General features: G+C 38.6%; 1 protein-coding gene across 3 annotated transcripts in view; it reads right to left on the reverse strand.

The window, feature by feature from the left end:
* Window positions 1-649: 649 nt before the first annotated feature.
* The window catches only part of LOC129436462 (protein shisa-9), a 103210-nt gene continuing 88655 nt past the window's right edge, over window positions 650-15204 (reverse strand). For 2 of the 3 annotated variants that reach the window (XM_055194622.2, XM_055194621.2), the window contains 2 exons: window positions 12610-12720; window positions 652-3955 (listed from right to left, as the gene is read on the reverse strand). In XM_055194622.2, the coding sequence (XP_055050597.2) occupies window positions 3477-3955; window positions 12610-12720 (590 nt within the window). In that variant the 3' untranslated portion in view covers window positions 652-3476. Of the gene's footprint in view, window positions 3956-12609; window positions 12721-15204 lie in introns of all 3 variants that reach the window. The other variant, XM_055194623.2, reaches the window with a different exon arrangement.

Raw genomic sequence — 15204 nt, forward strand, 5'->3', positions numbered from 1 at the left:
GGACCTCGGTATTTATACAATCCTGCGTATGGCCCTGCTCATAATTAAATACAAAAGGAGGAGAAAAACTGCAAAAAAAGGTCCACTTTTTGAAAAAAAGAACCCCCCCTTTCAATAGGCTGGCTACGGACCTGTACTCATGTACAAAACACTGTGCAGCATGTTTACTTGCTAAACAAGCAGTGGACTCCGACATTATATTAGTTTGCGTCCATTTAAACTCATAATTACTCCCGCTCGGGTTTGAATGACAGCAGAGAGACTCGCACACCGTCTCACAGACCACCCCCTCATAGTATTCAGCACAGAAGCGGTCGAAAGTGGACAAAAGAGACGGATTTAAATACCAGGTGTAAACGTAATGTGTCTCTCTCGTTCACTTGTGATCCGATCGATGAAAACACATCTTAATACCAAGTGTAAACAGCCCCTTTAAGACTGTAGGCTAATGCAAGGGTTTAATATAAATGACACAACATATACTTTTCCTTAACAGTTAACCAAACATTTACTTCAGATATAAGAGATTATAGGTCATACCTGCGTGAATACTTGTCAAAACAGATATTTTTAAACCTGTAATTTTGTGTTAGATGTCTATATATATCGAGCACAGTCTCCTGAAGATGCGTATAAATAGCACGAAGTGTCACATAAACACTCGCGCGTTTGTGTGCATGCGCTTCAGACGTCTGTGTCAGACATCGCTTTTGAGCCTTGTCACTCTTAATAACTCTTTTAACATCAATCAGATCCCGAACTTTATCTCTCTTAATAATTATTTTAACATCAAGAAAGTCCTGCGGTCTATTTTCTATAATTTCTGAATGCTTTTTAAAACGAAAGTAAAAAGTGAAAGAAGACGCATCTTTGCTTTATATGGATTTGGGACGGTACACCTCACAGAAAACGTGCAGATAAAGAAAACTGCACGTGCAGAAAACGTGCATTTTAGATGTTTAATTACCATTTAGAGCATTGGATTCGCTAGACGAGAGCTTAATGTTCTTATTTTTATGAAAAGCTCCGACTCATCTAGACAGCGCCAGTCACTTGCTGCGTCTCAATTCATCCAGCTGTGGGTCAAACAGAAATTGCGTGTTGCGTTAATCGCGCGTTAATAAAATTAGTGCCGTTAAAATGAATTTGCGTTAACGCGTTATTAACGCGTTTATTTTGACAGCCCTAGTTACAATACATCTTTTAGAAAATGACTAAAGAAAGCGTATGCTCTTTACATATAGCGTAAGCTTCAAATATGGCAAGACATCTTTTAAGTTAACAAGGAAAGTTTGAGAACGGTGTTAAAATTCGGAAGCACTTCATCTCTATCAAATAGTTGTCGACTGCAGCAGGCTTTATGTTCCAGTAACGCTTACGGTACAAAAATACAACATTGCCAAACTGTACATAAACAGTAAAAAGTAATAACGTATTGCTAAAGATAAAATGCTACCCAGTGGCATTCATAACGCAGGTAGAACACTTTCATTTGAAAAAGAAATTGGAAACAGTCATTCAGCTTATTTGTGTGGTTTTATATAACCGCTCGAGTTATTCACGCCCGTCTGATGCCGGAGGAAAGCGCATGGCTGATATTTACACCTTGTGTTTCTTTAAAATGACAAATGTGTGCCTACTTCACCTCGTTTGGCCTTTTCAAAGTTGTTTGTACCAGATAATATTTCTAATTCGTAGACATGCCCGAAGCATGGATTTGTTCAAAGGAAAATCTGCTCCGGTTTTCCAAGCGTTCCTTAAAGACAGTCTCTGTGACCTTACAAACAGTTCAGTGGACTGTGTTTAGTTAGCTCACCTTGGTATCATTTAGCATCTCTGTGCCCGGTAAGGTGGCAGTTGTGTGTCTCCAAGTGGCCCTTGAAACTACTGTCACAGAGACAAAACTGTCATTGTTGTAGCTTAGGATAGTTTGTCTGAAACTTGGCCTATTAGAACGTGTTGGTACAACCTCACACCAATGAAATGGTTGAAAATAGCCACCTGGGAACATGCTGTAACCGTATTTGTTGTCATAGCATATTTTTGGAGCATCTCCCCTGGAGCTTATCCAGAAGTTAAAATTATCCCCAAAATGAGTAGGAGACGGTTCATAGTCCATTACTGGTCTATTTGCTGTACAGTGTACGGCAATGACTGTAATGCAATCTACTGTTCAGACAAGGCGCCTTTGTACCGTTCGTAGTGTATTGCTTTATTTTTCTGGGTTTCGATAATCCTCCTCTTTCTCTCTTAATCGCGACACTGTGGTTGTATTTGGCAGCAGCCCTAAGCAGCGCTTCTGTTAAACTTTATCCTTGAACATTTCACACTCTTTAATAGTCCCTCGGAGGCTCACGCATTAGATGTCATCGACCGTAAAATCTCTTGCGCTGCTTACTGGGGCTGTTCAAACACGGAGCACTTGCTACTGTTTGGGTGCAGCTGTTTGCAAATGCAAGAGTATCATTTAAAGGACAAAGAGTTGGCATTTAACTCTAGTAAATGATAACTGGTGTCACCTCTAGGATTTATATGTCTATGTCTTTCAAAAATACCAACGCGTGAGCATTGCTGATTGAAGTCGGAAGGATGGACAAGCAAAATTGGAGCACATATTTTTGGATCTGTGTGGTAGAGATGGCCCATCATCTATTACAGCGCCCCCTGCTGTTTTGTGGCAGTGTGACGGCCAGACGCTGACTGGGAACAGCTTGGAGCAGCGTAAAGCGAGTGAGTTGGCAGCTGCGTCTATCAGTCAATCAGCCCCAGGCAAGAGAGGACAGACACCGGGGTATTATTGCTACCATGACGTACCGCTTTTCCAGTCCCTAGAGCAATCCCCAGATACCTAAAACTAATCACCAGTATTTGGATTATAATGCAAGAGAGGATGTAGGTATGCAGATGCATGCTTGACTCGCCCATACCAGCATTGAAAACCAAACCTGGCTTTTACCAAAAGGTTAACTATTTACATTCATAGAAATTCAACGGGATTGAGTAGTTTCACAGATATTGCAGGGGATACACGTAGGACAAATGAACGAAGTTGTTTTGGCAGTGGTACCTTAACATTCCCACAGAATTGCTCCCTTTCTTTCGTCTCCCACGTCACCTTTATTGCTCCACAAAGCTTTCTCCCTGTTCTTTGTCCTCTGTGGTCTGGAATTGCCAGAAAAATATCTTGCCGTGTGACAGGTGCTGACTGATCCAAGCTGACAGCCTTGTAGGGTGCGGAAGCTCCAGACATCTGAAGGCCAGTCAAAAAACAATAGGCCCGGAGTTTTGGGATAGTGGGTTCAAGAATCAGGACCATGCAACATGTCCCTCCATTGATCTATGGTGATTATATATGTAGTACAAAACAAATAGGAGGATATATAATATAAATATAACTGAAGCACACATTTGGAAGCTTTAACATCCAATGTCTAATCATGCTCTCTTCCATTTGCATCTTTTGTCAAGCTTCCGCCTCACACCGTGACTTCAGTTTTGCTGTTTGTGGGTAGTCCCTTGTGTTTAGGGTGGGGATGTGGAGATACCCTGGGCGTGTGTCCGTACCCCAGAGGCTGGTTGAACAATTCTGGGAGAGTCTCGATGCTGAACTGACGCTTGGTGGAGAAGGCCTGGCGCCGACTGTTAGGTTGGGACAGCGGAGGTTGCGGCTGAGCCATGAGAGGAACCTGGTGTTGGACGTGGCTCTTGTTGGGATCCCAGACTTTGAAGGCCGAGCTGGAGGTGAGCGGGTGAGTGTTGGTCTTGGAGATCTTGTGCTTGGGGACTTGAGCAGATGTGATTGTGATGGCCAGAGGTGTATGGATGTCTGGAGGAGGGAGGAAGGGCTTGTCTTTGGGGTGGAAGGCGATGGGTTGGAAGGTCGCGGGCGAAGACTGGCGATGGGTGTAGTCCATCATGGCGTAGCTCTTGGGGTAGTAATCCCTTACTGTCGTTTCTGAATAAGACACAAGAACATGTTAGCCACATGGAGTCTAAATGCAGCATACCTGTTAAAAATATGTTTTTTTTCTTTACTGTCATGCCATAGAAGTTTGATTTTTACCTTTATAATAATAGTCTGTACTCTATTTAAAAATGTTTTGGTTCTGTCGGTGTTAAAGGTTCTTTGTCTGGTTGTGTGATTATACAAAGTCATTATTTTTAAGAGAGTAGAAATTTACCAGAGCTCAGGATGAAAGTACCACAAAATGACAAAAATGCCCTAGAGTAAACATCTCTTATTGATCTGTCACATGGTATTTTTCATTATTATTTCATAATTATATTGTTATCTAATGAGAATTTGGGGTTAATTTAATTGAACACAAGTACATCATCGTGCGTGTTTTTAATTAATTTAATTATGTAGTGCGCAAACCTGTGAATTTGTTACCCACTTACATTTGATATCCTTTATGTATAGTGCAAATCTAAAAAATTGTTACCTACTTACATTTATATCCACTGATATCATGATATCCCCTATGTAGGGTGCAAACGTGTGAATTTACCCACTTACATTGATATCCTCTACTGTATGTAGTGTGCAATCATGTGAATTTGTTAGCCACTTACATTGATACCCCCTATGTGGGGCGCAAGCCTGTGAATTTGTCACCCACTTATGCTGCGTTCACACCAGCCGCGGTAGAGGCGTCTAGCGCGAGTGATTTCAATGTTAAAGTGAATGTAAGTAGGATTGGAAGTGTTTTATTAATCAAAATCAATGTCTTTATTCATGAATATGTTGGTGTCAAATGAACCCTTCCAGTGATCTGACTTTTCTTTGTAAGCTTAGAATTTCTCCTCTTTACTCACATCGAACGGGTAAGTCCAAGGAGGCATCCATATCGTTCCGCCGTATTGATAAACTATAATAGCAGAGAGGGAGAAAAAGCACTAGCCTACCAACGCGTTTCCACAACGCGTTTTCATTCAGAACACATGAACCAGCTGCAGATCAGTGATTACATAACGGCTACCGTAGTTGCAACACGCATTTGGAAAGGTGACGCACTAGAGAGCACTGTTTGTTTGAATGCAAAATACAGTTTCACCACTAGATGGGGGTAAATCCTACTTATTGCCCTTTAAGTCAATGTAAAGAAGCGATGACGCGCATCTGGAGGTCTCACGGCACAAATAAGGTGTTTAGCCCGGCGCGATATACGCCATTCCGCCTCATTCACCCATCTAGTTCATGAATGGAGCGTTGCCATGGGAAACGCGTGACTTGAATAATTTGAAACGCACCAGGTTAACCAATCAGGAACTTGCTCTAGTAATGATGTGATTACAGGAAGCGAGCAGAGTCGCAGTAGCACCTCCCATGACACAAATTTCTGCGTGACTGTCTCAATGACTAAAATTTCACGCACGGCTTTCACGCAAGAATGAAGCAAGTACACTCAAAATGATCAAGCGTCCAACTACGTGCGGTAGACGCGAATTTGACGCCTCTAATGTGAACCCAACATTACATTGATACCCCCTATGTAGTGTGCAAACCTGTGAATTTGTTACCCACTTACATTGATACCCCCTATTTAATGTGTAAGCCTATACATTTGTTACCAATTTACATTGATTTCCACAGTATGTAGTGCACAAACCTATGAATATGTAACCAACTTACACGGATATTCCCTATGTCAGGGCCCTGCACAGAGGGGAGGCTCGGTGGCCAGCCATTGATACCCACATGCACTGATATCCCCTATGCAGTTTACAATGCTATGAATTTGTTACCCACTTAAACTACATTGATTTCCCCTACCTGTATGTAGTGCACAAACCTATTAATTTGTTACCTACCTGCACTGATATCCCCTAGTGCAAAATGCTATGAATTTGTTACCCACTTACACTAATATCCCCTACTTAGTGCACAAACCTATTAATTTGTTACCCACACTGATATCCCAGTGTACAATAGTGTGCAAAACTAATACGTCTGTGACTATGGATGCTATATTTAGTATAAGATCTAATGAGTAAATCACCTGGAGCAGCAGGTCATCAAGTGTGGCATGAACATGCTCACAGCCCTCTTACATCACACGCACATTCACTTGAGGCGGCTCTTGTCACAGTTGTCACAGTCGTAATGAAATAAATATGATTTGTATGTATCCCGCGGCCAGACTGTGTTTGAATGAGTCAATGCAAAAATAGGCTAGATGCGTTCAGTAGATAGCAACACGGCAAACTGTACAACAGTGAATCAGTAGGGTCGATGGCATCAGATGCATAAAATGGCGGCATCACTGAATTGAAAATGAGTTTGTTTTTCTTTACCTGTTGGCAAGCAGTTCTCTGGTCTTTTTTTAGCCTAAAACCTCACGAAACTTCTCTCAAAACATGACCATGCCATTTTGCTTCTAGAGTAATGGTTGGAAAAGGAAGCTTTGTTAGTAGTAGGCCTATTTATTCGATTAGGTTGAATATTTTATTCCGTTTCAGGATGAAGTAGGTTAGCGTGTTAGCAACAGTTGACAGATGTGAGTTAGCCTTTTAGCCTGTCTTTTTAAATCAGGCCATTTCCACTGAGTAGTGCTGACTGAAGACAGGCCGCTTGCTTCACTGCTCTCAGACATAAACAACCTTGCTGTTTTGTCATTTTTATCTCTATATCCCATTCAATCCTCGCATTCTATAGCATTCATTCTCACTATCAACTTCAATTCTCAGTCAGTCCAATGTCTTGTACCGTGGTAAAAATTGTGTTATTAGTGATGAATTGTATGATTGTGTCTGGCTACATCAGTATAGACAAAGTCGTTGTTTTTAGTTGTGCATGAACATGTAGCAGTCAGTTTAGGTCAAAATGGCTGTTTGGGTCATTACAATATTCTAGGGGCAAAAAAACACGCACCAGTTTGCTAAAATGTGTTGTGAGACGAAACATAATCTGTGTTTATAGAAGTGAACAAATTTACCCAAATAAAGATGCTAATTCGTTCCCGTGTATAGTAAATTAAGCTGTCATTTCCTCATACTGCAAGTCATGCAAATTAGCTCATATTTATAGCTCATACTGTAGCTTTGGTTAAGTTTAAAGTGAGCAATTTAATTAGTAATAGCCAGTTTTTCTTTTTAGTGTCTGGTTTGAATCTGAAAGAGAAAAGATAAGCTAAAAGAGAGCTTAAGAATCAAAAATGAAGACGAGTCAAATGAAGAAGCATTGTAGGGAGCGTCTGTCAAGCAGCCATTAATTATGTAGGGAGCGTGTTAAAAAAGAAGAATGCTAAGAGCTTATTACACTGATAATGAGAGAGAAAAAACAGATTTATTTAACACAAACAGATTCTCTCACAGCCTGACAAAACTGTGCTGTACAGCTGCAAACACATTCATATTCGGTAAAACAGAGACAGCAACGGTGCTTTGTGTACACGTTTGACTACAGTTTGAAGGACAATGTAAAATTTCCAACATATGTTACCATTTGATGCATTATACCAGTTAGCGAGTTACGAGTTATACGAGTTATACGAGTTAGCCATCTGCAGTCTGTATACTTGGAACGACCAACATTTTTTAAACGTTACATTAAAACTAAAATATTGGGACATTTTAGGTGAGCAAGTAGGTTTATTTATGCATTGTCTGGGAAAAAAACATATTCCCAAAAGTTTTTTTGATGGAATAGTGAAGATAAATGAAAATTATTTTATTATTTCACCCGTATGCATCCCAGAGGTTTATAACTTGCTTTCTTGAGTTAAACCCAAATGAATAATTGTATATTAAAGTGCAGTTGAATCTCATTGGTTCTCACGTCACATTTTCATATGGGCAATTCCATGCAAATGTCAACATTATCAAGAAAAGTAAAGTTTTTATCCAAAGTTTTGAACCATACTGGGGTGTGTTTCCCAAAAGCATCGTTAGTCAACTACTGTCATAAGTTTCGTCGTTACTGACAAAGTTCAACGATTTGGTGTTTCCCGAAACCATAGTTCAAAGAACATACGCAAGCTGCATCGCAAACTTGTGTGGTTTGAACGACAGCTCTTCACTTGTGGTTTGAAGCGTAGTTCCTTGTTATAATAATATGTAGACTTACGTTGATCATGCTTTTGAATAAAATAAGCAAAAAAAAAAAAAAAACATGTAGTCCATTCTATATCCATTATTCTAAGGATATAAAACATGTATTTTACGTCTTTAAGTTTGTAAACAGAATTAAAGTGCTGTATTTAAAAACTGCGCATATGCGTAGATCTACGAGCTCTAAAGGACAAGTTCGGTATTTTACACTTAAAGCCCTGCTTTCAGATTGTTTATGATGAAATACAACGGTTTTGACTGAAATTTGGACATATGATGCTGGCCCGAGAATTTTCGGGGTTTTTTTGTATCAGCCCCCACCCTCACAATGGCTGTATAGGTGCACTGGAACAATCCTTCCTAAAATGCATTAAACTTTCCTTTACAAAGACGTGAAACTCACCCGAGTGGTCAGGGGTGTTTACTGATATGCTCACACAAAAATCGCTGCAAAAGATGCTTTCCAACAGTTGTAAACTTGTGGACCTATTTTTCCAAACGCCTCACACCCGTACATTCTTCCGCTGAGAGCTTGAATAATAAACACTCCAGCCCTGCTGGTGGCGATAAACCACCTTTGCCAATTGCATGAATACAAACAACGTTCCCGGCGCGGAGTAATACCGTACCTCACAGCACATCAAATACAAGTCAATGGAGTTGGACAAAAACTACAATAAAACCTGTTGGAAAGCATCTTTTGCAGCGATTTTTGTGTGAGCATATCAGTACACACCTGACCACTCGGTGAGTTTTACGTCTTTGTGGACGAAGGTTTGATGCGTTTTGGGAGGGATTGTTCCAGTGCACCTATAGACCCATTGTGGAGGTGGGAGGTGAAACACAAACACCCGAAAATTCTCAGGCCAGCATCATATGTCAAAATTTCAGTCAAAATCGTTCTATTTCATCATAAACAATCTGAAAACAGGGCTTTAAGTGTAAAATACTAAACTTGTCCTTTAAGACCCTGTGGTATCCTCGGGAGAAGTGGCGTAATAGGGAAATTGCGCATGAATATCTTGAAATAAAACAACAAAAAAGTAAATCACGGTAATAAAATTAGTTTTTCAATGCAGTGTAGCAATAATCTGACATTACACAGACCTGTGCGTGTGTGCATGCGCATGTGTTTGTTTGCTCAGGGAGAATCAGGCAGCTTCAACAGAAGAGACTGTGACATTACAGGGTTGATGATGTCACACACAGGAAGTGCTCAGAGAGTGAACATATGTATCAAACTAATGAACAGACGGCAAACAGTCCAACAAGCCCTCAGTCCATTTATACTCTATTTTTCTAGCCTTTCCACATTGTACTACCTCTCTTTTTCTGTTACCTAACATTTCAAGTAATTATATGCTATACTACTATACATTGGCCTACTGCACATTTGTCAAAAGTGCTGGGTCATCCAGACATACTATTTACAATGTAGGCTACATATATAATGCAAATATTAGAAGTGTAGTTTAAAAGAATGCCTAGAGATTATCTTTCTTTCTTCTGATAGTTCCTGGTTTGTTAATGGTTCTGGTATGTAATCTTAAGCACCTGCCACAAATTGGCTCTGAACTTGTTCATTACACCTCCTTATGCACGTAATTTCCTCTGTTCCTCCACTCGTCCTTTTTTTTATTTCTCTGCACTAATCCTCTATCCATCGTGAGCTTTTCAAAGTCAGCACTGCATGCATACCAGAAATATGTACTGTAAATCCTTGTCAGTATTCCTGCATTATATACCATCTTTCTTTTTGTTCCTTAAAGGGATAGTTCACCCAAAAATGTAAATTCTGTCATCATTTACTCACCCTCATGTTGTTACAAACCTGAATACATTTCTTTGTTCTACTAAGCAAAAAGGAAGGTTTTTGTAATGAAGCAGGAAACAGAAGCACCATTGACCTCCATAGTAGGAAAAAATACTACTACAGAAGTAAATTGTGCTCAAAAACGGTTACAAGCATTGCTCAAAATATCTTCATTTGTGTTAAACTATTAGTCACTTTGGATAATCAAATGATGATCAAAATGCTTAAGGGTGAACTGTCCCTTTAAGAGCCCTCATATAGCTTTACACCTCCAGTCTAAGTCAACTACTGATGACACATTAATAAATAATGTTGGAGCACAAAACCAGCAATATTTTGAAAGGTGTGTGTGTGCGTGTGTGTGTAGTATGAACGTTGCTTGCCATTGCTGGCTCGTGTGTGCCAGCTTACTCTGCCAAGCAACGAGCATTCTGACGCAAACACAACCACACTGACTTGTGGAGCTTGTGTGTATACGGTGGGTCTCTTGTGTGGTCTAAATCGCATTGAATTGTAAATGTGTCCCTATCAACACAATACTAGCAGCAGGAACTTTAAGAACCCGCTCTCAACGTGCACTGTCAATTATTAACAGTAATACTGAATACATTTCTATTCTCTAATGTCATCACCATTATTTGCCATGAGCTTTAAAGGCCACAACTTGTCACTGGATTGTCTGAGAACTCACAGAAGGTCATTTGTAGGAATTTAGTATATTTATGCGAAGGACAAACTGAATGATGCATATTTTTAAATAGAGATAAACGTCAAAGTGCTGAATGAGCTCTTCTTGTATCTTGAGCAGATTACTGCTATCAAATGAAACTTGATGTGAAGTATAATGTAATTAGAAAGGATGGTTGTGTTGACCCTTATAAGGCATAGGGATCCCCTAAAAGAAGTTAAAAACTTCAATACAGCTTATCAAAAATATATTATTAAGAATATAAAGTATCCACTTCATAAATTATCAATTAGGGTGTTTGTTTTTTTTGTTTTAATAGTTATGCCATACACACTTTAAAATTATATAAATTATAAAATCATATCAACATCAATTTTTATGTTACTTTAACAACCGTACATAAATGAAGTTAAAGGTGCAGTGTGTAGTTATTAGAAGGATCGTTGACAGAAATTCAAAATAATATACAAAACTATATTATCAGGGGTGTATAAAGACCTTACATAATGAACCATTATGTGTTTATTAACTTAGAACGAGACCTTTTTATCTACATACACCGAGGGTCCCCATACATGGAAGTCATCATTTTGTGCCGCCATTTTTCTACAGAAGCCCTTAACGGACAATTTTTTGTCTCCGACGATGACATGTTTGTCTGGTGGTGGCTACCGTAGCCTTTCTATGTGTTTCAAAAGAGAGGGGTGAGCAGTGGACTAAGCCGTTGGTTGCAATTCGCAACCTCACCACTAGATGCCGCAAAAATTTACAAACTGCGCCTTTAAACAATTCCAGCATGTTAAGTCAAAACTTTAAAAGGTAGGTTGAATTAACTTTGTTTAGACTTGCATGTTGCATTTTTTACAGTGTAGTAACCAGTGTTGGCAAGTTACGTGCTTAATATTACTTTCCTGAAGTAACAAGTAAAGTAACATTACAATTACAAAATTTCTGAATATGGAACTTCTCAGTCATAAAAACACCTGCAAAGTAAAAAAAGTAATGCAAAAGTAACTTAAAAGGAAAGTAAGTATTACTTTCCATAAAAAGTAACTAAGTAACACAATTAGTTACTTTTTGGGTGAGTAACTTAATATTGTAATGCATTACTTTTAAAAGTAACTTTCCCCAACACTGGTAGTAATTACTTTTTGCTAGTAGTATAGCAGTTACACTGCCAAAAATGACTTTCTTACTTAGTATTTTTGTCTTGTTTTCAGTACAAATATCTAAAAACTCTTAAATCAAGTTGATGAGCAGAATGACCTAAGAAAATAAGTCTAGTTTTTAGACAAAAAAAATATACAATTTAAGTGAATTTGGGCTTAAAACAAGCAAAAATATCCTCCAATGGGGTGAGAATTTTTTTTCTTGAATTAAGCTTTTAAGAAAAGCGTAAACTTATTTTTAGATTTTTTTTCTCACCCCATTGGCGGATTTTTTTGCTTTGCAGTGTAACTTGTTTTTTGTTTGTTAACAGTTTTAAGCAGTTCAAAGTATTCCTTCTTCGGACTGAGGAAAGCTTGTGTATGTGTGTGTATATATGTTGTGTATTTGTGTTCAATTTGCTACCCAGTGTTATGATATTATAAAAAAATCCATTGAAAGTGTTGCTTTCAGCCTCATGTAGTACGTGTCATGTTTTCCTTCACTACATAACTTCCCATCAGCTCCTATTCCTCAGTGAGTGTATACATTTATATATGTTCCTTGTATTTTATAAGTCATACTGTGATTGATGAGGTTGTGCTGCTCATAATGCGTGTTTGTGTTGGTGTCCATTGGTGCATTTGTGCGTGTACGTGCTCTTGAGATCTCTCAACTGACAGTAATTGTAATTTTAATAACATGTCAGTGTTGTTTTCCTCTTGATGTGAGAGGTAATATGTGTATATGCGATTATCCTCCTTCCCGGCATGCTTGGAGTCAGTGACACCGGCGATCATTTGCAATGTTAATCAGTGGTTGTGGGTAAAGTGACCTTGATGAACATGTAGGATGTTTAAAATGACAAGATGTGACAGCTGTGCACGTGGATGTTGCGCGTGTGTCTTACCCATTGACTTCATAGAGGAATATTTGTTGAAGCCCAGGTTGTTGTGGGGCTGGGAAAGGGCCATTGCGGGACCCAAATGAGGATACGCAGAATTATTCAGATGATTGTGCTCTGAAGGGGAAAGAAAGCAGAAAGGAGAGCAGAAAAGGACAGGAGGGAATGAGTGAGCAGAGGAGAGAGGGAAACACAAGGAGGAGGGGTACATTAGTTAATGGAAAGTCAGCACATTAGAGACTGATTAGTGTATATGATTATATGGCGGAGGAGAAACACAGCCATTCATTTAAGTAAGAAAAGGGTAATGGATGCATGCTTGCTCAGGAAAAAAAACATTTTATTTGCTTGTTTAGTTATTTCTTTTAAATAAAAACTTTTCTTTTCGTAAAAACAGAACTATACTTCTAGCTTAAGGTTTAATATATATAAAAAATAAGTTTATTCACTTTTTACAGTGTACAGGCAGTAGTACACTAAATATATTGGGGTGTTTAAAAATTTGGGTTGGGTAAAAATATAGACAGAACCAACCAAACAACCAACCAACCAAAAATTGTTACAAATTAAATTATTTTTTGTGTAACAGTGATGATTGCGTATACAAATGCCATTATTGTTTCCTACGGATATGTATGTGCATGTGTACAATTCATACAGTAGATTCGAGCTTGACTGTAGGCAACATGTTAAATGTCAGCTGTCTATATGTTGTGCAGAGGTCACTAAAGGTCATAGTATTTAGGACACACATCTCAGTTCCTCCCCTATGGGCTGGGGTGTGTGGTCATTCTGTGACCTCATTCTGTCAGATCGCTATGTGCTCGTGTGTGTTTATGTGCACTTAACGTACATATGTTGGTGTACGTTCATATATGTACAGTTAAGGGATGAACATTAACCGTTAACTGATATGGTTTATGGTCGGGGTTTAGGATAGAGGCGATCAGCAAAGGTCTGTCCGGACTGCGAGACGGCCTGCGTCACTTTGCGCACACATGCGCGTCTCCGTGAAGCTTTCAAACCATGCTCAACATATGCAAAACAAATTGTTTTTCATACAAATGGTTACTTTACCAGACCTTCAGGGCAGAAATAAATTGTGTCATTTACAGGCCATTCACAAATTAAGCATAGAAAAGTGGCAAACTGTCTGTAGGCACGTGTCGACACGCATCATCCATTACCATTAACGCATATTTTTTTCTTATAACTGCTAATATTAATCGATCATAAGTTCTTACCTTCAGTTAAGAGTTAACTGGTCAATATAAACATCTCTAGTACAGTTAAAGGAAGACCAGTCATAAAACAAAAATATGACGTTAACACTTTCCCCGCCATTGACAAGTTATCTCGTCAATCCGCAATACCGCTATTTTTCACCGCAACTTGTAAAACCCGGTTGTTTTCGCCCTAGTGCAAACAGCTGTATGTCCATCTAAGTTTTGAGGATCGCTCTGCATCTGATCTCTATCAAAAGTCATTTACACAAATGGAATCATCTCAGCTTTTTGGTCAAAATTTTGTGTTTTTTGAAGAAACCCACCCATATTTGATAAAAAGAGCACTAATGAGGGTAGGATGAAACACTTTTTTTCTTTAAAGCAGAGGGTCTGTACATTAATTTAATATATTGTATGTTTATATATATTTAAAGAATAGCATTTTCTGGGAGGCATTAAGCTTTTGTGAAAATCATTAAAAATGCTGGCGGGGAAAGAGTTAAACAAGATCAATCTTAGCAGATTGTTAGCTATAACTGAAAGCAATATTGCATCATGTTTTTTCAGACTGTGATAGAAACCTCACCCAGATAGTGTGCTTTTCTCTAGAGGTCTCTTCTACAATAAATGTGTCAGACTCCACATTAAAAAAAATGTGTCATTATAGCATTTTTCTTTCTTTCTTTTTTCACCTAATAATTTATTTTATTACCTTCTTTAGTCAAACGTCACATTTGTGGAAGCTGCACCATCAAATATGTTCCCATTGTATGTGATTCACGTCCAGCATTTTGTTTTTAAACTTGCCTGATTATAAGGGCATAGGGTTAAACAGATCACGCTCTGATCTAGAGTCAGTTTTACAACTATTTTACATTTTAGCAAATTGATGGCTAAACTTCGCAGGACTTTGTACAATCTCATTGGTAGGTTTTCGTATAGTCTGCTTTTTGACAGTTGTCATTAGGGGTGGGGTTAGGGGTAGACGTTCGTGCTTGCTTTTTTGAATAACTTTCTTTAAATTGTACATTTCTGCACAAAAGAGATCATACTGTACAACCTAAACATCTGGTGTTACATAATTGGACAAACTGCTAACTATAGCACCCTTTTCCCTTTCCCATAGGACAATGATATTTATGTTATAATTAGTAAATATTTTATGATCCTAACAGAACAGTCTGGTAACCTGGTAAGGGGCGGAGACTAATCCGACATGTAGGCACAGGAAAGCAGCTGCAGTGAATAGTAGATTATGCATTGTCAAACTTTTTTAGATAGTTGGGCTGGTTTCTGTTCCTTTGGTATTTTATCAATAAGATAATAATATTAAAGAGAAGAGAGAAGTCACTTGACCCTTACAATCTCTTAAAAA

This window comes from Misgurnus anguillicaudatus, chromosome 19 (assembly GCF_027580225.2).
Source record: "Misgurnus anguillicaudatus chromosome 19, ASM2758022v2, whole genome shotgun sequence".
Lineage (NCBI taxonomy): Eukaryota > Metazoa > Chordata > Actinopteri > Cypriniformes > Cobitidae > Misgurnus > Misgurnus anguillicaudatus.